This window comes from Urocitellus parryii, chromosome 3 (assembly GCF_045843805.1).
Source record: "Urocitellus parryii isolate mUroPar1 chromosome 3, mUroPar1.hap1, whole genome shotgun sequence".
NCBI classification, from domain to species: Eukaryota; Metazoa; Chordata; class Mammalia; order Rodentia; family Sciuridae; genus Urocitellus; species Urocitellus parryii.
The window spans coordinates 210879716-210902851 of NC_135533.1; the positions used below are offsets into that span (position 1 = coordinate 210879716).

A 23136-nucleotide genomic window follows, 5' to 3' on the forward strand; every position below is an offset into this window, starting at 1 on the left:
TAAAAGTGAAACTCTAGGGGGCTGGGGATGTGGCTCAAGCGATAGTGCACTCGCCTGGCATGCGCACGGCGCTGGGTTCGAGCCCCAGCACCACATACAAATAAAATAAAGATGTTGTGTCTGTCGAAAACTAAAAAATAAATATTAAAAAATTCTCTCTCTCTCTTAAAAAAAAAAAAAAAGTGAAACTCTAGAGACGACGTCCATGTCTAATACCAGGGACTTCAAGAAGCGTGGCCTAGCCACATGCAGTGGGACATGCTTGTGGGGCCTTAGGAGGCTAAAGGCAGGAAGATCATGAGTTCAAAGCCAGCCTCAGCAATTTAACGAGGCCCTAAACAACTTGGTGAGATGATATCTCCAAATAAAATATGAAAACAGGCTGGGGATGTGGTTCAGTGATTAAGTGCCTCTGGGTTCAATTCTAGAAGCGTGGCCTGTGCTTTTACAAAGGATGCTGCAGAAAACAGATTCACACAGTACAAAAATATTTGTTTTAGTGGATTATGTGTAGACTCAGAGACACTGAGAAAGCTATCCAGGGTCACAGAGCAAGGAGGTGGCAGAGCAGGGTCCAGAAGCCAGCCTGCCTCAGGAATCCTGCCTTTTGGGGTGAATGGTGATCAATTCTCAGAGTATACAAGATCACTCTCCTTTCTTTAGGTTCCTCTATGTTTTCTAAATGTTCAGGTTTGAAAACTGGACAAAAATAACAACAGCAAGAAAGACAAATGAGCGAGAAAGCAAACCCCTCCACATGGACAACCAGCCCACCCTACACAGTTGGGCAGCTTCTCACCCCTGGACGATGCCACCGGTGAAGCCCAAGTGCTCAGAAAAGGATTCCTGCAATGGAATAAGAGATGGGTCAGTGCTGGGACAGGGACAGGCCATCTGGTCCAACCTCATGGTCTAGGCCTCTGCTGTAAAAGGATGGAGCCCTCATATCAGGCACTCAGCAATGGTCCATGGCAGCACCAAGGCCAAGAGAGGGATGCTGAACACTGCTTATCACACCAAATCCCGAGCCTCATGCAGATCTAACAGAAGGGAAGAAGTAATATATGACACGCTTGGTCACCCTCATGAGTGCAAGAGGACTGTGTCTATGCAAAACTACCCTGGAACAGAACCCCAGGGGTGCTTGTGGTGGGCACGAGGGATCTTCAACCACACTGAACTTTAAGCCAAGAAATAAGGATACATGTACACATTTCAGAAACAAGAATCCAGAGTCTCGAAGAGTATTAAGTTTCCAAAGGGTTCTGGTCCACACCCTTGATTAAATGAGGAGGCTGCACTTGTATTCCTCCCACATGGAAAAGGCCAGGATGCCAAAGAACAGATGTGGCACAACTCCTGGGGCTCATCCCTACGGAGGAGTCTCAGGGAACCTTTCAGGGAGGGGTTTCAGGAACTTTATTTCTCTCATATAAATATTTGGATTCCTTAAAATTAGCATACATGAGCACATGCAGTAGAGCACATGCTTAGCATATGCAAGGCCTTGGGTTCCCTCCCTAGCACCAAGAAAAAGTAAATAACACACATACATACATATGTACATACATAAATAATACATACGTACATACATAAATAATTTGTAAAAAGAAAACCAACAGATAGATATACATGCATTACCTATTCCAAATACCAAAAACTTTTGCAAAGTCATCTGAGACAAGCAACCTAAGTCAACCTAGGAGCTCAGCACAGACTGGTGTCTTTGGGCCCATACAGAGTGAGGATGGGGGCCGTCAGAACTGCTGCCAACAAGCTCTGGGTATAGCAGGGACTGCTGTCCCTGAGGCTGGGCATGTGGCATATGGGACCTCACCTCAATGTGCTGGAACATGTACGGGTGGTTGCAGATCTTCCTCAGCTGCATGATGGTGTTCATCAGGGTCTTGGTGCCACCTTTGCCCTAGGGAGGCAGACAAAAAGGTCAAAACCAGGTCTTATTTCTGGGGTAGGGAGGAGGTGGCATTCAGAATGGGAGAAGAGCTCTGGAGAAGCTGGGGTTGCAGCTGTAGCAGAGCAACCAGGAACACAACCCAGAGTGCAGAGACAGCTCATGTGAAGACCTAGAGGTCATAAGTAGCACTGGAGGATGCAGAGACCACCTGGCATATTATAGGGTTAGGGTAGGAAGCTAGCAGTATTGAACTGAATGAACACAAATGCTTTTTGACACCAGCTCTGTCCTAGGCATTGCAGGGAGCCACTGGAGGGGTCCCTCAGGCTGCAGAGTAGAGGGACGGCTCAAGCTAGCAGGGTGGGTGCTCTGGGCTGAGAAGAAATCAAGTGCACACTGTTCTACGAGGTCAGAGAAGAAAGGGCCTAAATAAACACGGAGGGGAAGTAATTGGGAGTTAGGATCCTGGGTACAGGATCAAGGAACCTGACAGGAGGGGCCTGGTACCCTTAGAGAGGTCCTAAAAAGAGAGAGCTCACCTGACCCTGACTCCTTAACACTATATGCCCTCGCCAAAGTAACTTTGTAACAATGGGGTGGAACAGTTCACTAGAATATTCAAAACCCTACTGGGGTTAGCATGGGCCCCACAGTGCCAAGGAAGGAGCCACTATTTCAAAAGTGCCCCCTAAGAAAGACCACTGGTACTTATACTCATGACTATTTAAATGCCTTTGGGATCACAGCCAGGTGGGCCTTACAGGGCACAATTAAGTCTATGGAGGTAAGAACCACACTGGTTAGCACACTCTCCAGCCCTGAATACCAGGCTGCCTCTGCTCCACCCTCCTGGGACATCCAAGTGCAGAATAGGGATCCCCAGAGCCAACCTTCTTGTCCTTCTCGGAGCCGTCGGTCAGTAGCACCCCCTTAGCTTGCATGTGCCGGTAGAGCACGCGCTGCAGAGCAGACATGTCGCACTTGATGACATACTCCACCTGCAGGGCAAACAGTGAGCTCAGGGGAGCAGCAGCAGCCCCAACACCTGACCCAACTCTGTCTCCAAGCCCTACTGGAAGCACCCGAAACCTCAGGACATGAGCTCAGATTAAGTAACAAAGGGTGATGGTGAGGATCCCCTGAGGCTGGGGGACAAGGGAGACAGTAAAGACATGCAGATTCTGGGCAAGAAAGGGCAACATGGCTACATCATGGAGGGCTCTCCAAACAGCCAGGAAATAAAGGGCAAGGCTGACTGTGGTGTGTGAGGTGGGGGAATGAATTTGGTCAGGGAGAGAGAGAGACCAAGAACCCAGAGCCTTCCCACACTGGAGGCCTACAGCCTCATGCTATAGACAGAGGGAAGAAGTGCAGGCATTGACACTGACAGGAAGTGGAACTGAGGCTCTTACTAACAGGGGTTAGTTGCCATCCAAAGGCTGGATGGAATAGGGCCTAGATCTGGACCTTGAGGAGACCCTGAGCATACCCAAACTTGGGAAACCCGACAGTACACCGTGGCAAAGTGGCTTCTCCTAGGTAGAACTTACCTTCTCAGGCAACTGGGCCTCAACTTCCTTCTTGAGCCGCCGGAGCAGGAAGGGTCGCAGCACTTTGTGGAGACGACGAATGATAAGTATGGTTTCTTCCTCATTCAGGTCCACCTGGAGCCCCACGAACAAAATCCAAATGTTACCTCCAAAGGAGGGGAGGCAGTGACCACAGTGCTCTAAGCTTTCAGGGGCAAGGAGTGCACCCTCCTTTTTGGTATGACTGACGGATCTGCTGTCCACAGAATTTTGGAGATGGAACTAAGGGCATTGGGAGACCATGCTGTGTATGCCTTCCCACAAAAATGTGGCAGCCTGCTGAATGGCTTCCCTAAGGGTAATATGAACTTGTGTGTCTAAAAGCCTAAAAGCACAAACAAACAAAAACAAGACAGCACTGGAGCAGGCTGAGCACACAGAAAACTGACTTTAAGTGCAGAATTCCCAGGGAGGGGTCTGTCACGAGGTACCCCAAGCCCTCCCTCTTTCAGGCTGAGGAGACCCAAGTAAAATAAATACTGCTTTCCCAGGTGCCTGCTCCTTGGCCAAAAGTTATCGTTTTCAATCACACGAGATTGGGCGTGTTCAGGGTGGTATGGCTCTGACCAGTGTTGAAATGTCTGGATACTGTGGGTGGCATGATCAGACTGAAGGCCACACAGTGGCCACAGAGATGAGCCTCTAACCAAGGTCAGATAAAGAGCAAGTAGCAGAACAGTATTATGGTTTTCAAAAAAAAAATCTATATGCTGGTGTTTAGCACATAGAAAATGCCCATGTAACACACTTCACTGATTTCTTTCTTTTAAAAAGAAAGAAAAAAATATATATATATATATATAAGAAGAAAATATACATAAAGCCTGAACTTTTCTTCTGTCAATTCCTGGTCATCCCTTGGTAGAAGTGCCCTGCTTGAAAAGAAATGAAGCTGTAGGATCTGGTCCTGCATCTGGGGAAGGGGCCTAAGGACCGTGGTTCCTTCATCATGAGGACCTGGAGAAAGCCTTGGTTTCTCCATCAGAAGGGCTGCTGTCTTGGTCTGTGGTAGAGATAGTGAAGACTGTGAGGATGAGACCAGTAAAGGCCCAGCTGTAAACAGGACACATCTACAGAAAGATGGCCAGCGGGACGAGTGGCAGGGCCACTTCTAGGGGCTGTAGCACTACTGCTAACCTAAGTCATGCCCACGTCTGCGGGGCTTGGCCGCTTCAGTCACCTCAACAAGAGGTCACATAGGCCATCCCACAATATGTCAAACCCCCAAAGCACAACGTGCTGTGGACTCTGTGCTCGGAGCTAGCTCAGGGACATGTTATCAACCATGTAGATAGGCCACTGTGTGGCCTTCAGACTGACCATGTCACCACAGTATCCAGACATTTCAACATTGGTCACAACAATACCTGAAAACAACATAAAACAGAGCCCAAAAACAGGTGCCTTAACCAAGACCTTATAGGTCTCTCCTGCTCTCAGGGTGAATCCTGGACTCCCTGAAGCGCCCAATAGGATGTAGTTCACTGTGCCATTCATTCCCTGAGGGTCTAGGGCCATCCCAGGGCCACATAAACCCCTGGGACTTCTCTCCTGATCTGTCCATCTCTACACAAGGGTCCCCTTGTGGCTCCTTTAGCTTCAGGGTCCAGGGGCAGTGTATTGTGGCGGCACTCAATACACACTGGTCCTGGGAGCCAGCTGAGCCAGGATGATCCAAGCAGGTGTGGCTGCTAACGCAAGGTGCAAAACCATGACCACCATTTCCCACCCTGCCAGGTTGTGGCCAGGCACACACCCACCTTTTCCCCGGTCATGGCAAAGGGAGCATTGAACCACTGTTCAAAAGTGCTGCAGCTCTTGAAGATGGTGGGCAGGAGGAAGTTGAGCAGCGCCCAGAGCTCGGGGAGCTTGTTCTGCAGTGGCGTGCCCGTCAGCAGCAGACGCCGAGGGGCCACGTAGTGTGTGTTGAGGACCTGTGTCAGCTTACAGTGGTGGTTCTTCATGCGGTGGCCTTCATCCACAATCATGTACTTCCAGCGGATCTACAGGTCAGAGCACAGGTGGTCAGGGGGACAGCAGGGCTGCCCTGAAGGACCTCATGCTGGAAACAGAGGCAACGGTCACCACCAACCAGGAAGGCTCCGTGGGGGAGAGCTCCCGAGAACATGGCATTACACTGTACCACCCCAAAACACGCACACCCACATGGAAGAGCCACACAGGCTCCAGGATACATGGCAGGGAGATGAGCCTCTGACTACTGTGTCAGATAAAGAGCACATAGCAGATCAGTATTATGGTTTTCAAAAATATGTATATATATGCTAGTTTTAGCACATAGAAAATGCTCACTGATCAGTGAGGCCCCCTGGGGCATGGGTTGTGCAATAAGGTTGGTGACAGCTCTATTTCAATGAGCAGAGCATATTTCAAAGGGCAACCAAGAGCCCAGGGAGGTCAGAAGTGAGGCACTCCAGTGCCAAGGAGCCCTGCCTTATCCAGCCACTCTGAGAGTCTGTGGGTGATTCTCAGATGGAACAGGGCTCGACACAGTGTGAGACCATAGGCAGGAGCTCTGGGGTGTCTCAAGGCAAGTCTCTGTGGACCACAATGAGCCCAGCTTCAACCTCTCTCTAATGGGAACCAGGCAGGCCTCCTAAGGATACTGTGAGGCTTGAGGAAGGCAGCACATGTCAGGTCAGGGTACCCAAGGGCAGTGCTGATCTGGGGGTTCAACAGCCTCCTTCCACAAACAATACCTAGCACTCTGTAGTCATACTAATTCCAGCCATGGCAGATAAACAGGATTTTCAGGGCCTTGTTCCTGGGCTCATGATGGGCCTAGCTTTATATTACACCTGCAGGAGAGGCACCATAGTAAAGGCTGGAGGATAAGATTCTACCCTCAGTCTCCAGGACCTCAGTTTCCTCACCTGTCAACCCCAGAATACACACAGAGGCCCCCATACCACCATTACCAGCATACAGTGAGAAGTGTGGTAAATGGCAAATGTCCCTGGGTCAAAAACTCTCCACTCAGTGCTCCCTATGGTCAGCAATGAGGCCTGCTGTACCCTATTCAGTTGAAGTTTCCCAGACAGGAGGAGCTACAGCAGGCATGGGACTGCATCTGCCTATACCTGGACCATGGCACATGCTCAGTAATTCACCAGTGGCCAGGCAGGAGCTGCCTTCAGTCACATCACCCAAGAAACTTCCAGGCCTGAGCAGTCCCCAACATAAAGGCCTGAGGCTGACAGGCCAACAGCACCTCAGCCCGAGTTCTCAGCCGTCATCCTCTTCCTCAAACCCTAGATGTCTCATGGTCTTTGGTGGGGGGCATAGCCCCAAAGGAGGGGAAATTGAGGCTACTAGAGATAGGGACGACAAGGCCAGTCTATCCTCAGCCCAAGTGGGACATGCAGGCAGGTCAGGAGACACTGTATGAGAAGCAGCTTCAGGAAGACACCCAAGAGGAGCTAGTCCACATGTTCTGAGGACAGCCCCAACCCTTGGATCTGAACTGGGGCCAACCTTGAGATGTTCAAAAAGGCAAAGCTGTGGTCACCTCCTCCACACCCAGGGTAGCTGTGTTCTTATGTGTGTACATTTATGTGAGTCACTGAGAAGTCCCTTGCAAGGGGCTTTGGGGCATACACACACAAGACAGCATGGATCAGGCAGCAGCAGTTTCCCAGCAGCCCAGGAGCCCCTGGCCTGCTGTGTTTTTGGCAGCAAACATTACCTTGGCTAGGATGTGCTTGTCTTTGATGATGTACTCATAGGTTGTCAGCAAGACATTGAACTTCCCACTGCGGAGCTGGGGGACAAAAGCCCGTCTTGCTGCTGGAGAGCCCTGCGGGGACACGACAAACACACCTCAGCATCACAGGCAATGCAAGTGAGCGTGGCACCCCAGCAGCTGTCTGGATGGCACTCCTGACAGGGGAGAAGGGCTTGGTCTTGCCAGAGGTGACATGCAAAGGTGGTGGGTAAGGGACTGGTTGGTGCTGACCTTGATGTACAGAGCACCAACTACAGGGAGAGGACAGCAGAGTGTGGGGCCCCTTGGGGAGCTGTGCTGCCTACTACCTAGAGTACCTGCCCAACTGCTCCTTGGGGCCTCAGAGAAAGGGGACTACTGCTTCCTGGCCCTCCATCACTTGCATACCTGTTGGCTGAGCAACCCCTCTTCACAGGTTCCCAACCCAGAAGCTATAGCCCCTCCTATGCATACTGACGGACACTGTGATCATTCCAGCCTTTTCCCTAGCCGCAAACCTGTGCCGTCCCTCATTTCCAAATCCTAACGCACATGACAAGGGTCTAAGATGGACATCAGGGCTTTGTCCAGGATCATGTTCCAGACACACTGAGCTTCAAGGCTCCCTAAACTGTTATCTATAGAGCTACCCATGGTCCCTCAAACCCAACAGCTGCTGTCCTCTCTAGGCCCTCAAACACAAAGTGCTCTCTGTCAAGCTGAGAGCCTCACAGCACAGGATGAAGGACCTGGACCTGGGAGATCTGCAGCAAGGGCAGCTGGTGCTAAGCAGGCCTGGCCCTGGGCCCACAGCACCTTGTGTACCCTGTCACCCAACAGCCCATGATGTATGTTCATTAGGTCCTCATATGCAAATGGATTTTTAATCAAAGCTTGGTTGAAAAACCACAAAATCCTCCAGCAAAGCATTGATGTCTACTATGTGTTTCAATGTACACAATGTGAAAACTGTATTCCACAACTTGAGTCCATAATTTAATTTTTAAAAATATGCATTCATGCCCCCAAATAAGTGACCCCAATTCTGCAATATTATGACCCTATTTATACAAAATATAAAAATGCACATAAAAATCCTGTACCATTAGTGTGCATGGATGTGCCTGTCTTCTCTTTCCCTCCCCTCCCCTTGCCCACATCCCTTAAAGAGTCACAGGAAACCTTTGCAGGCTGTCACGTACCTTGTAGGACACCTTTACCACAGAGGGTGCCCACTTGTCAAATTCGTATGCCCAGTTTGACAGTGTCCTGGTGGCACAAGGAAGGGATAGTTAAGTTTCATGATGATCAGAAACATCAGGGTCAACATGGTCACAGCTCTCAAGCTGACAGGGTAACTGAATTTGTCACATAGCAGCTGAGTGCGGGAAGGAAGGCCAGGAAGCACTAGGAGGCCCCTTTCTCTGGGGCCCCAAGGAGCAGTTGGGCAGAGAAGAGGAAAGCACTCGAGGTAGTAGGATCAGAAGCATGCCAACTGGAGATGAGGACAGGTAGCTGCTGCTCGGATGGGATAAGCCAGAATGAACCTGGATGGGAGACCCGGAGACTAGCTCTTTGGAAATACACCACATACTGGTGCCAGGAAAACCACATGGCCTCTTAGAGCCGGGTCTCAAGCTCAGAACCTTGCTAGTGATTGTGCTGTGCCCACCTGGGAAGGTAGGAGACACTGAGGGTTCTTTTCACCATCTCTGAATGAAAATGGCACTACTGACATTTCCTGACAGACATGGAATACAGGCCATAAGCAGAAGTCTGGTCATGCTAGGGGAAGGGGAAGGCTAGAGCAGCAGGGACAGGGAAGGAGCAAAAAGCTGAGGCTGTTCCTCTTGGACAACCTAGGTCAGATGATGACAGGAGGGAGAGGGAAGATACAAGAGAACATGGAGCAGGTGGAACATGGTGGAGGGAGTGGCAAGGAACCATTTCCTGGAGGGAACACACTCAGGAGAGTATGAAGGTGATGATAAGTTAAGATCACAGGAGTAGGATTCTGGGAGAAAGGTTGAGACATGAGTTTTTGGTAATGGAAGGAAGCCACTCAGAACATCTAGACCAGGTGATTTGTAAAGACAAGACACAACACACAGATGAATAGCAGAGATGGTCAAGTCTCCCTTAGCACCTCCCTCCAAGTACCTCCACACTGAGGTGGTGGTGAGTCCACTACAAACTCACACTTCCCAGGCTCTCTAGCAGCCAGTCATTGGAATGGGCACAGTCCCAACCAATGAGATGAAGCTCAAATCACTGGGGTGAAAGGAAGGAAGCAGGTAGACTGGTAATATCTGATAATGTTTGGCTGCCAAAAGCTACTGTTGCCCTTTGCCCTGCCTGTCAGCCTTGGAACTCAGATGAGATGGTGGAGGCAGTACAACCATCTTGCAACCATGAAGCAAGAACCTGAAAGCAGGTGTCACTGACTAAGGGTGTGAGCAGAAAACTTCAGGAGTCTGAACCCTGATGGTATTGCAGAGTTGTCAGACCTGCCCCAGACAGCCTGGCGTGCAACTCCCCTTATGATCAGAAACACCTCCCTGGTTCAGTCAGAGATCCTATTTCTATAACAAGCAGCAACAGGAGACAGTTGAGGGACAGAGAGAGAAACTAACAGCCAAAGCCCAAGGTCTACAGTAGGTGAGGCAAGAGCCACTATGTCATGAAAGGAACTGAGAAGACAGGCCGGAGTGACAACTATCCAAGGCAAGGCCAGAGGTTCATGGCAGAGTAGTGAAGTCCCAATGGGTGGAATAGGGCAGCCCGGTGCCACAACACCAAACACGCCATGGGGCACAATAGCTCTTCTGGCCTGGAGGAGATGATGCTGGACAGAGTGGATGCTTGCCTGGGGGAGGCATGGGGAGAAAAGGCCACAGGTCAGGCTGGGGCACAACTTCACTGAGGTGAGTAGGGTAAGCTAGCACCAACAACCTTGGTAATGGGGTTTTAACTGCAATCTGTGAGCTTGGAGACAGGGGAAAGGTACGAAGCACACTGCACTCCAGTGAGGAAATGACTTCTCCAGGGGTGAACTGTTCTGTAACTGCTTTGTGCAGCTCCTGGGAATGGATGTGTCAGCAAGGAAGGAGAGTTACCATGCACCCCGTAGACCAGGCTAAGTGCGTTCAGCTCAACATAACCAAAGATGAAAGAGAAGCCGCTAAAGACTGTGTGTGCACAGGGGTAGTACAGAGACTTGGACATCCTAGTGTGCTCCACTCTGAGGGCCTAGAACAATGACACTCAAAAGCAACAGGCACATGTGGAACCCAGCTTGCGGGGATTTTTTTTTTTTTTTTGCTTTGTTAGCTTGTTTTGTGGTACTCGGGTTAGAGCCAGGGCTTTGTAGACGCTACAAAAGTGCTCTACCATGAAGGTTTCCAACACCATCCTCCTATTAGAGAAAGCAGGGCTCCATGAGAAGAGGCAAGGCTGGGACTGTAGCTCAGTGATAGAGCACTTGCCTACCACAGGTGAGGCACTGGGTTCCATCCTCAGCATTGATAAAAGTAAATAAATAAATAAATAAAATAAACTTATTATATGCAAAGAGAATGGGCAAATTCCAGGAAATGGACAGATAAGCCTGGATTATCTCCAAACCATCACAGTGAGGGGCCTGTCAAAGGGGCAGTTATGTCCCCAAGAATTCCCAGTGGCCAAAGCTGGAAAGAATTAAAAACAAAACAGAACAAAAATAGTCCAGTAATGGTGTGTAGTCCAATGAAAAATTAAATATCCATCAGTCCTTGCTGTAAAATGACTGAGAAAGGTAATAAATGGGGAGAATTCCAATAATGTCCACAACCTCACTACTCAGAAAGCTGGAACTGCACTCTACATTCTTGTGTGTGGACTGAGATTAGGAACATTTTTGAAAGAATACAGTAAGAAAGTGGAGGAAAAAGAGTAACTTCAGAGCAAGCCATGTGATTAACCTGCTTCATGTTGAAGATCAGCAGTGACAGCAAGCTGACAGTGTGTAGCTTTGACACGATGAGTTAAGAAGAGCATTTCAGGGCTGGGGTTGTGGCTCAGCAGCAGAGCGCTCACGTCACATGTGCAAGGCTCTGGGTTTGATCCTCAGCACCATATAAAAATAAATAACTACAACTAAGAAATAAATACTTAAAAAAATAAATAAAAAAAGAAGGGCATTTCGCCTCTGTGCTCTTCTGCCTAAAAGTCAGCCCTTGGTCAATCACAAAAAAAAAAAGGCCAGAGGAAGACCCAAGACTGAAGAACGGTCTACAAAACACCTGATTAATCTTCCACACTGTCATGTTGGGGGGCTGCGGGTGTAGCTCAGTGGAGGCAGCATGCCCAGCATGAACAAGGCTCCAGGTTCCACCCCCAGTACCAAAAGAAAAACCAAACCTATAGAAACTCTAAGGTCATGAAAACTATGGCAAGTTGAAGGAACTGTCACTGATCTGGAGGTTAAGGTGACAGCTAAATACAACATGGGATCCTGGAAAATAAATGAACAGTAAGGAAAATAAAAGTGAGCCCCAAATAAAGTACATGGTTTATTTAGTAATAATGGGCTAGCACTGGCTCCACAGTCCTGGCAATGGGGCAGAGGGAAGGGAAGCGGGATCCACAGTAAGAGAAACCAGGCAAGAGGACACTGGAGTTGGCAACCTCTCTGTAAATCTAAAGCTACTGTGAACCAACACTACAACAGAGTGACAGACTTGTGTAAAAAGAACAGGAACCAGCTGAAGCGATCCTAGGCCAAATCCAGGACAATTTAAGCAATAAACAAATATATCAATAGTATCAAATATCCATGAGCACATTCTACTGCAAAAAAAACAGAGCAGCCGAATAAATGAGAGGAGGGACAGCTCTTTTTTTTTGTACCAGGGATCAAAAACAAGGGGCACTCAGCCACTAAGCCACATCCCCAGCCCTATTTTGTAGTTAATTTAGAGACAGGGTCTCACTGAGTTACTTAGTGCCTCACAGTTGCTGAGGCTGGCTTTGAACTCCCAATTCTTCTGTCTCAGCCTCCCAAGCCGCTGGGATTATAGGCATGTGTCACCACGCCCGGCGGGACAGTTTCTTTTTTTGTGTATGTGGTGCTGGGGATTGAACCCAGGGCCTTGTGCATGTGAGGCAAGCACTCTACCAAATGAGCTATATCCCCAGCCCCTGGGACACTCTGGGACAAAATTTCAACTAACATGCTGAGAGGAATGATGGAAATACATGACCATGAATTTGGCAACTCCTGTGTAATGATCATTTCAGGCAAGGCTCACCCACTGGTGACTGTTATTACACAAATGGAGGAGAAGTCGGATATTCATGCACAGGCTAAGTGCCACCCACAAGATACTAATTACAAAGAGAAACTCATAGGTTTCATAGCAGGGAAACCTGCAGGTACCTCATAACTGAGAAACTGAAGTTATCCTCCCATGACAGAGTATCTCGCAGTTTGTGTCTTTGGCCACCACACAGAACAGGGCAGAGCACCACAACAGGACACACCAGACAAACCCAAACCAAGAGCCAATCTCCCAGATGCCTGCCCGGGATTCAGATGTGTCAAGCTTGTGAAGGACAAAGATGGCCTAGAAAATGCTGACTCCAGGCTAAAGTGGCCCTGTGAGCATCTGGCTGGGCTTAGGGGGCTGTGCTCCGGGACCTGGTCAGGTAACATGCAAAGGCCTGGCCACGTAGAACAGACCATACCAGGTCAGGTATTGGCTTAGGGCCAGATGTTGGACCCTAGCTGGACAAGGAGGGACATCTTGGGGTTTCTGGAAAAGGTCTAGGCAAAACCCTTTTTGTGGCAGGTGCCAAACTGGGAAGAGGGATAGATGTCAAGGGTGGCTGGCAGGCTCTTAGCCTGCTCGAAGGAAGACAGCAGTCGAGGTAAGAGATGACAAATGACAGACCCCGCCCCCAGATAGTTGCTGGGTACCCAGATCCAACCATGCCTGAGCATCTGTGGAAGAAACTAGGATGTGACTAAGAGAGCTCTGGGGTCCCTGGCAGGGTGCACAAGATAACAAAGGAGTAGAAAGAGCATTTGCTCAACAGAGCCACAGACATTCTGCTCTCCAATGGCAGGCTTTTGTCTCCGGCAACCCCCATGTATGCAACTGCCTGGTTGTGGGCACAAAGGAGAAGTCAAAACATTTTGCAAAAGCTGCCCCAGGGGATGGATGGACAGGGACCATTCCTCCAGCCCATGGAAGTCAGAGGCAGGCTGGTAAGGACTGATTTGTGGCCCTCACTTTTCATATACTGAAGTTCTAATAACTGATACCTCAAAGTATGACCATATTTGGAGACATGGTCCTTAGTGGTAATGATGTTAAAATGAGGTCAAAGGATAGCCCCAATCCAATATAAACATCCTCATAAATTTCTATTGTTTAAGCTGGCCAGTCTATGAAACTGTTAGGGCAGCCCAGCAGACTCAGGGTGGGGGGTGTATGAGGAAAGTCCAACTACAGGAATCGGGAGCAGGTGCACTTACGAGAGAGGCACTATGATGAGGAAGGGCCCGTTGATGCGCTTGTGCTCCATGAGGTATGTGATGAGCGCAATAGTCTGGATGGTTTTCCCCAAACCCATCTCATCAGCCAGGATGCCATTCAGGTTGTTGTTGTACAGGGACACCAGCCACTCCAAGCCCTTGATCTGTAGAAACAGAAATGGCCATCTTACAACCGAAACCCCAGACAGATTCCAAGGAACTGCTAGTCACAAGACCCACACAGACCACATCCCATCCATAGCCACCTGAATAAAGATTTTGCTCTGGACAAATCCAGTCCTTTTTGCTTAGTCTCGTTCTTAGCAATCTTTTTTGTGAAATCACAGGGTAGCTATGCATTTTAATAATGTATGTATACAAAAGTTCTACTTCGTAAGGATAAGGTTTTTAGCTTAGTGATAAATTAGCATGTACGAGGCCCTAGTTCCATCATCAGCACCCTAAAAGAATGAAGATTCTTGTGCACATTAGAACATTTCATTTCTAACCTTTATGATATCCATCTGACCTGCCTGACACTGACCTATAAAGTGCACCTGGAGAAGCCTGCCCACACAATGTGATTTTTCAAATGCCAGAAACTATTAGGGCTTCAGGGACACATGGTGATGACGCTATCACATGACCAGTGAATCCCAAAATAGCATCTTGGATGAACTATGAGCTTTCTGAAACTTGGGAGCTTTCAAAAATACAGGCATCAAAGTGAACACTGCTTTTACACTAAATACAAAATTATGAAGGAAATTTTTTAAGTTATTCCAAATGATTAAGGAAGTAAGTTCTGGCTAATTTGCAATCCTTTTGTTTACAAAGTCCTTGGCAAAATTCCAGTGGGATTTTGGAAGCTGATATGAGCATGTAAGATCTGAGAAATCCCTTGTGGAAAGTTGGAGAATAGAGATTATAACCAAACAAAATCAGGGAGATGTGTTCTTTGGCTGGAGTTAGGCCAGAGAAAGTGGGGCCTACACTGCAGGCCTATCAAGGGATTTAGAAACCCAGAGTGATGAAATAGTCTAATTTTACTTATATGGATCAGGCAGCCAAAAATTATTTACCGCAGCTTCATTTCCTTCTGGTAGTTAATGGATAGTGTCTGCTTTATAGAGGGGAAGAGGGGCCAGGCACAGTAGTGTACACCTGTATTCCCAGAGACTTAAGACGCTGAGGCAGGAGGATCGCAAGTTCTAGTCTAGCCTCAGCAACTTATCAAGGCCCTGTCTCAAGATAAAAAATAAAAAGGGCTAGGGATGCAGCTCAGTGGTAAAGTGCCCCTGGGTTCAAATTTTAATCCCCTGTACCAAAAAACGGTGGTGGGAGTAGCCCAAAAACAAAAAGTGGAATATGAACTCAGGTCTGAGTACAGCAGATACTGATAACCGCTATCAAGGTAGCTATGTTGGTGGGGCCTCCCCACCTCCTTTGGCCTTACCTGGTACTGTTTGAGGACACCGTTGACCATAAGTGCTGACTGTTTATCCACTCTCTCAGTGACAGCATGGGCCACTGCATAGTACGACTGCAGGCCACGAGCCAGGGCCTGGGACACACCATACTCATCATCAACGTCTTGTTTGGCATTCCTGAGAGCAAGATGGAAGTTCCATGAGGACACACGTTCCTATTTCTGGCAATGTGCTGCTGAAGCAATCTGTGTTGAGTGGCCCTTTCTGTCCAATGACCTGTGGCCTAAACTAGAAGATACAAAGAAGTGCGACCAACAGCCTGAGGACAGGAAGGGCAGCCAACATACTCCCAGAAGGACCAGAGACTGGGTGCTGTGGGGCCCCATCCCACCTTTGCAGCCTAAGTATACTTGTCACATTAGCAACATTGCTGCTAATGAGAAACTGGTCATGTGGTTCATTTATTACTCTGAAAGCTCCTAGAGCCTCCAGGGAAATAAATGCACACTGAACCATTTACAGTTTGGCAGTTTGAGGATCCAATCTGAATTCTTTCCTTTTTAAAAAGTGGCCTATATTCAACTACATTTATTTACATCAGATACGTGTGATCTATCTTCTGACATTTCACTTTATACTGGTTTTTATGTTCTTAGGAATCTTTCACAGTGAGCTGTGTTTTCTTATTTAGTGCAGGTTTTTGCCTCCAATATACTTCTGTTGACATCAATGTTTGCGATAAAAATTCCTTATGCAAATATTCGAGACCAAAAGTATATGAGATTTTGGAATTTTTCAGATTTTGCAATATTTACATAGAGTAACTAATTGAACATCCCAAATTTGAAAATCTGAAATCCAAAATGTCCTGATACCTAAAACTTTCTGAACTTGGAGTGTTTTGAATTTTCAAGATTAGGGATGCTCAACCCGCAATCTTTTTTTGTTCTAGCAGTAACCTTCATAACTATCATGTACATAAGACTCTCGATGTGCTATTTCATTGTAACAATCCCCATAACCTCCTTATCACAATTAATGATAAAATTAGCACATTAACTATAACTACACTTGCAAGAATAAAAGTTAAGAAATAATCTAAGTGCCCACCACCAGCGGAAAAACTAGAGTGCAGCTATTTGTTATATTCAGCTATGGAAGATAGTGGGGACACTCCCTGTGCAAGGACACAGGACTCTATATAGAAGAGATGACTTGATGAGAAAAATAAGGCTTGCCCCAGTATGACCTCGATTCATGCATACAAATAAAAAGCACGTTTTGCTTATTAATGGAGCAAATCTCTCTGGAAGATGATACACATAATGCTGGAAATAAGCTTCCTTCAGCAAGAAAATGGTGGGGAGGGGCTGGGAAAATGGTGAGAAAAGAGAAGCTTTCTGTTGTCCAACCTACTATACCTCATAGCCTATGATGAACCATGAGTGTTCTTCCTACATCAAATCCTATAAAAGTAAATAAAATCTGCAGTGAAGAAAGTTGTTCTGTTTATGGTCTCTTGTGGCTGGTGATGGGGCAGTGGGAATCCCATCTAGGAAGAGTTGGGGCTCCAACTGCTTCTGCAAGTATCATCTTACAGAAAGCTAGTGAGAGAGGTTGTGACAGGATCCCTTACTCAATGATGTGCCGAGCATCCACCTCAGAGACATCATCACTATCTGGGTCTGGAATCTTCTTCTTCTCCTCCACAGGCAGGGTGGGAGGTTGTGCTGGCTGCGGCTGCTCTTCCTCCTCCTCCTACCAAGAGACAAGCTTGTTGTTATCCCAGTTTATCCCATGAGTAGGGTGAAGAGCTCCCAAGATAAAGAGATTTTGGAAGCAAATGATATTTCTTACAACCATTACTCTCTCTTCCTGGCCCAGAATGACATTCCTCTTAATTAATCTGTAAATTATTTTAGTTTTTCTAACTGATTCCACACAGTTCTTTAAAAGGTACATCAGTATTCTATAGTTCTATTGCTATTAAAAGTAGACACCAGCGGCTGAGTCTGTAGCTCAGTGGCAGAGCACTTGCCTAGCATGTGTGAGGCACTGGGTTCAATCCTTTGCTCCACATAAAAATAAACAAAAGTTTATTTAGTTGTCCATCTACAACTACAAAAAATTTTGGTGGGGGAAGAGTAGACACCATATCCCTCCCACCCCCATTAGGTAATCAATATTTAAACTTTATTTGTTGCCTGACCTACTCAAGCAGATTTTCAGTTGATTCCCTTGGATTCCCTAAATTTTAAGTACTTCATAGCCAACTTTCAATTTGTACTGCTCATAATTTATTTCCAGCTTCACTGACATGGTTCAAATTCTACAATATATGACACAATTCTAGTGATAACAGACAGCTTACTAAGGGGTTTTCTGTGAACTTGTACAGTAAGTGGGAGTACTGGGTTTCCTTAAAGGGCTTTTCTACATTTACTGAACAAGTGATACTGGGACTTCACGTGACAGATTAATAAAAGACAAAAACACATTTTTAGCGCTGAACCATTCTCGTACTCCTGTATAAATCATTTAATACCACAGTGGATTATTTTCCTTATCTGTAATGGAACACTGTTTACAGAGTTTTTAAAAAAGCATCTGTAGTTAATCAGTTAAATAATTCCAATCAAAGAACAGCAAGATATCCTGTGGAACATGCAAAATGTTTTTCCAAATTATTTAAAATAAATGGTGAACAATGCAAAGACCTGCACCTGGCACCAACTTATCCAAACTAATAACATGATGTCTGGAATTAAAACAATGAAGGGAATTCTGGTTAAATCCAAGAGGGGTGAGCAAATTCTTTCCCCAAAAGGCAACAGTAAAGTTGGACTAAATTGGCAAAAGTGACTATTTTAGAGGTCTGAGAGTCAACCAAAAATGATAGTCAAGGGCTGGGGATGTGGCTCAAGCGGAAGCGCGCTTGCCTGGCACGCGTGAAGCCTGGGTTTGATCCTCAGCACCACATACAAACAAAGATGTTGTGTCCACCGAAAACTAAAAAATAAATATTAAAATTCTCTCTCTCTCTCTCTCTCTCTCTCTCTCTCTCTCTCTCTCTCTCTCGCGCGCGCGCGCTCTCTCTCTAAAAAAAAAGAAAGAAAGAAAAAAAATATGATAGTCAAAAAAGTGCTAATCTCTGAAAAACTGCTGAGTTGGGAAAAGGAGAGAGGGAGCTTATAGTACTGCTACTTGGAATCACTTCTATTTCTTCCGCTGCCTTCAACATGAAGGTTTTGCTTGCCAGGGCAGGACATGAGGTCTGGCAGCTATGGCTCAGAAGGTTGGTTCAGTCATACAGTAGCAGTAATGGCACTGCCCACATGGAGTGGCACTATTGGAGAAGGTGGGGGTCTCAGCATGGCAAAAGAGAGCACATTACTGGCAACATTGTACACATTTGCAGAGGAGACAAGAAAGGGCCCTATCACAAGTACTAGCCAGTATGGACGTGAAAATGGCCCCATTTTGGAATGTGTTCTGCTACCTGCAGATACTTTGGAAGGACACAGGCTTCTGACTCAAAGCATTTGAACACAATTTCTACTCACTTCATAACCAAAAAGTCACCAAGAAACACAATCTGTTCCTAGAGAGACAGGACTTTCAAAGAGGAGAAAACAAAAACTAAACTAAGCAGACATCAGATGCGGCACACATCACGAGGAAAACATTTCACAGAATTGGTTCAAACAGTAACTAAAAGACAAAAAATACCACCACACCCCTGCCAAGGATTGGAAGTCAGAATCCACTGGGGCTAAAATGAACTTCAAAAGACAGAGGGAGGGGCTGGGGTTGTGGCTCAGTGGTAGAGTGCTCGCCTAGTTTGCATGAGGCACTGGGTTCAATCCTCAGCACCACATAAATGTAAAATATTTTACATTTACACCTAAAACTTAAGAACAAATATTAAAAAAAAAAAAGGACAGGGGAAAATAGTAGTCAACTGAACCTCTGTTCACAGATGTTGGAATTAACATACAAAGTCTTCAAAGCAGCTATTATTATAAATGTCTAAAGCTATTGTACATATATTCAAGGAACTAAAGGAAATGATATGAACTAAAGACAACAAATATAGAAAGCCAATAGAAAGCAAATTATTAACTTCCCAAATTTGACTGAAAAAACAAAACTACCCATAAAATAAGTTAACCAAACACCAAAAAGAATAAACACAGAGAGTTCTACAGTCTACTGGTAAGAGTTAAAGACAAAGTCTAGAAAGGAGAACAAAGAAAAACAAAGTATCCTACAATAAAGAAGAGCAACAATACAATTATTTGGTGGCAAAATTTTTATATGAAACAAATGGGTAGCAAGTACTGGAATAATATATTCTAAGTGCTGAAAGAAAAAAAGCTGACACCAAGAATTCTATGTCCAGCTAAACTATGCTTCCAGAATGCAGACAACAGAAATACATCCCAGATTAACAGAATGAGATATCACGTTGCAATCAAATAGCCTTATGGGGAAAAACAAAAACTAAACAACTAGAATTAGTCTTTCAATCATATTGGACATGGCAGTATAGTGTGATTGAAATGCACTGGAAGAAATAGCACCAGAAGTGGTAATAATGTTTTCCATTATTTCTTCTCAATTAACACCTTTAGAATTCACAAGACTATAGCCAGGCATGGTGGCGCATGCCTGTAATACAGCGCCTTGAGAGGTTGAGACAGGAGGATCATGAGTTCAAAGCCAGCCTCAGCAAAAGCGAGGCACTAAGCAACTTAGTGAGACCCTGTCTTTAAATAAAATACAAGGGGCTGGGGATGTGGCTCAAGCGGTAGCGCGCTCGCCTAGCGTGCATGCGGCCCGGGTTCGATCCTCAGCATCACATACCAACAAAGATGTTGTATCCTCCGAGAACTAAAAAATATTAAAAATTCTCTCTCTCTCCTCTCTCACTCTCTCTTAAAATAAATAAATAAATAAATATATATATATATCAAAACAGGGCGAGGGTTGTGGCTCAATGGTCAACTAGCCCTGAGTTCAATCTCTGGTACCAAAAAGAAAAACTCACAAGGGCTGGGGATGTGGCTCAAGCGGTATCGCGCTTGCCTGGCATGTGCGCGGCCCGGGTTTGATCCTCAGCACCACATACCAACAAAGATGTTGTGTCCACCGAAAACTAAAAAATAAATATTAAAATTCTCTCTCTTAAAAACAAAAAACAAACAAACAAACAAAAAAAACAGCATGACCTTTAAAGGTGTGTTTGCTGAAAAAAAAAAAAGAAAGAAAAAGAAAAACTCACAAGACTGCATCACCATTAACTATAAGACTGTGCAATATAGATATAATCTACATGACCAAAACAGCAAAGGAAAGGGAGGAAGTTGAGCTACATTAGAGCAAAATTTCTATTTTATCAGAAGTGAGTATTAATTTCAAGAAAAATGTGATAAATTAAGGTGCATATTATAACTGCAAAGTGACTACCAAGTAATTTTTAAAACACTATAAAAATTAAAATTTACAGAATAAGTCCTTACACTAAAAATCATTTAACCCGCATACATAAAAGACAGTAAAATGAAATGGAAGAACAAAAACAGGACACAGAAATGGCAAATGTTAACCTCATCATATGTTGTATCACATGTTAATGGTCTAAAATTAACTCAACCAAAAGGCAATTTATTGGAGCTGGGCGCAGTGGCACATGCCTGTAATCCCAGCAGCTCAGGAGACTGAGGCAGGAGGATCCTGAGTTCAAAATCAGCCTCAACAACTGAGCAAGACCCTGTCTCAAAATAAAAATAAAAAGGGCTAAGGATGTGGCTCAGTGGTTAAGCACCCCTGGGTTCAATCCCCTGTAGGGGGGGACAGGCCAATTACTGCCACGTGACACTATAAATGCAACAACCAGCTGTATGTTCTTTTAAATTCAAATAAACAAGTAAATTTAAAAATGGAAAAAACATGCCATACAAACAAAAATCATAAAAAACCGGAGTGACTACACAAATATAAGACAAAATAAACACACACCTATCAAACACAGCATCAAAATACATGAAACAAAAGCTGTGCATAGTGGCACACATCTATATTCCAGCTACACTGGAGGCTAAGGCATGAGGATTCCAAGTTTAAGGCCAATGTGGGCAACTTAGTGAGATCGTCCACAAAAATGGCTGTGGTATATAGCTTAGTGATAGCATGCACGAGACCCTGGGTTCAATCCCCAGTCAAAAAGGAAAAAAAAAAAGTGACATAATTAAATAATATTTATTTTTCAACAAAAATTCTTGGTGCCAGGCATTGTGGCACATGCCCATAATCTCAGCAACTCAGGAGGCTGAGGCAGAAGGATCACAAATTCATGGTCAACCTTAGCAACTAAGCAAGAACCTGTTTCAAGTTAGAAACATCTTTAAAGAGCTGGGGATGTGCACCAGTGGTAGAGTGCTTGTATGAGGCTCTGGGCCCAATGCCCAACATCCCCCCCCCCCCAAAAAAAATCAAATTAGGTAACTAAAAATGAACAATTCCTAGGAAGTCAAAATTTACAATGGTTTACAATGAACTCAAGAAACAGAAAATCTGAAAAGAATCCATAACAAATAATTGAAAGAATGATTAAAAATCTTAACTGCCAAGCACATATCTAAAATCCTAGCAACCCAGGAGACTGAGGAAAGATGATCTCAAGTTTGAGGCCAGCCTTGGCAACTTATCAAGGCCCTAAGCAACTTAGCAAAACCCTATCTCAAGATAAAAAAAATCAAAAGGGCTGGGATGTGGCTCACTGGTTAAGCACCCTATGGGTTCAATCTCTGGTTCCAAAAAGGAAAAAAGAAAAAACTGCAATGAAAAGATCAGGCCTAAAGTAATTCACTAGTAAACCTAATCAATTTTAAGAACACCTGTTTTCACAAAAAATTCAGAAAACAGAGGAAGAGGGAATATTTCCCAAACCATTTTATAGAGTCTATATTAACCTAAAGTCAGACAGAAACACAATGATAGAAGAAAACAACAGCAACACAGGGCTCGGAGTATATATATATCTATATCTATCACTCAGTGCTAAAACACTTGCTCTAGCATGTTTGAGGGCCTACATTCATAAGGCAAAAACAGAAACAAAAACAAAAACAAGGGCTGGGATTACAGCTTGGTGGTAGAGTGCTCGCCTCACATGTGGAAGGCACTGGATTCGATCCTCAGCACCACATGAAAATAAATTAAAGGTATTATGTCAATCTACAACTAAAAAAATTTTAAAATACAAAAAATTTCCTAAATACACATTCAAAGACCTCAAAAAAATATTGTCAACACAGCAACATATATGATTATAATATGTGTGATTACATACTACGACAAATTGGAATGCAAATTGAATACCCAGAAATTAATTAAACGAATAAAGCATTCTAACAGATAAAAGACAAAAAAAAAAAAGAAAAAGAAAAAAATATTTAATAAATATTTAGAACAAAGGAACTGGGGAGGTCTCAGTAGTAGAGTGCTTGCCTGGCATGTATGAGGCCCTGGATTTGATCCCTAGCACATTAAAAAAAAAAAAAAAAGAGGAGAGAGACAAAATCTGGCACCCATTCCTGGACAAAAGATTCTCAATAAACTACAAACAGAAGAGAACTTGCCTAATGAAGAACATCTATCAAAAACTTATCACTAATACCAACAGTGGCAGACTGAACATATTACCCCTAAAATGGAAAAGGAAGAAAATATTTGTGCTCTCCTAGTTTTTATTCTACTGGAGGACTTACCAAGAGCAATAAGACAAAAGAGAGAAAGAAAACTTTGACAGTAACATAGTCATGTATGTGAAAAAACTAAAGAATCCACACCACATCAGAAAACAGAAAAAGTTTAAAACTAATCAAAAAAATTAAGAAAATAGTTCTATTCACAATAGCATCAAAAAGAATAAAATATATAAAAATACATTTTTTAAA

The 23136-nt window shown here is 45.0% G+C and overlaps 1 protein-coding gene across 5 annotated transcripts in view; it reads right to left on the reverse strand.

Moving 5' to 3' along the window:
- The window catches only part of Smarca4 (SWI/SNF related BAF chromatin remodeling complex subunit ATPase 4), a 91988-nt gene that overhangs the window by 29985 nt on the left and 38867 nt on the right, over window positions 1-23136 (reverse strand). For all 5 annotated transcript variants that reach the window (XM_077796380.1, XM_077796379.1, XM_026399867.2 and 2 more), the window contains exons 14-23: window positions 16812-16933; window positions 15202-15352; window positions 13746-13909; window positions 8431-8497; window positions 7211-7321; window positions 5265-5507; window positions 3466-3579; window positions 2806-2913; window positions 1838-1924; window positions 800-846 (exon numbers count right to left, since the gene is read on the reverse strand). In XM_077796380.1, coding sequence (XP_077652506.1) covers window positions 800-846; window positions 1838-1924; window positions 2806-2913; window positions 3466-3579; window positions 5265-5507; window positions 7211-7321; window positions 8431-8497; window positions 13746-13909; window positions 15202-15352; window positions 16812-16933 — 1214 coding nt within the window. The remainder of the gene's footprint in view (window positions 1-799; window positions 847-1837; window positions 1925-2805; window positions 2914-3465; window positions 3580-5264; window positions 5508-7210; window positions 7322-8430; window positions 8498-13745; window positions 13910-15201; window positions 15353-16811; window positions 16934-23136) is intronic.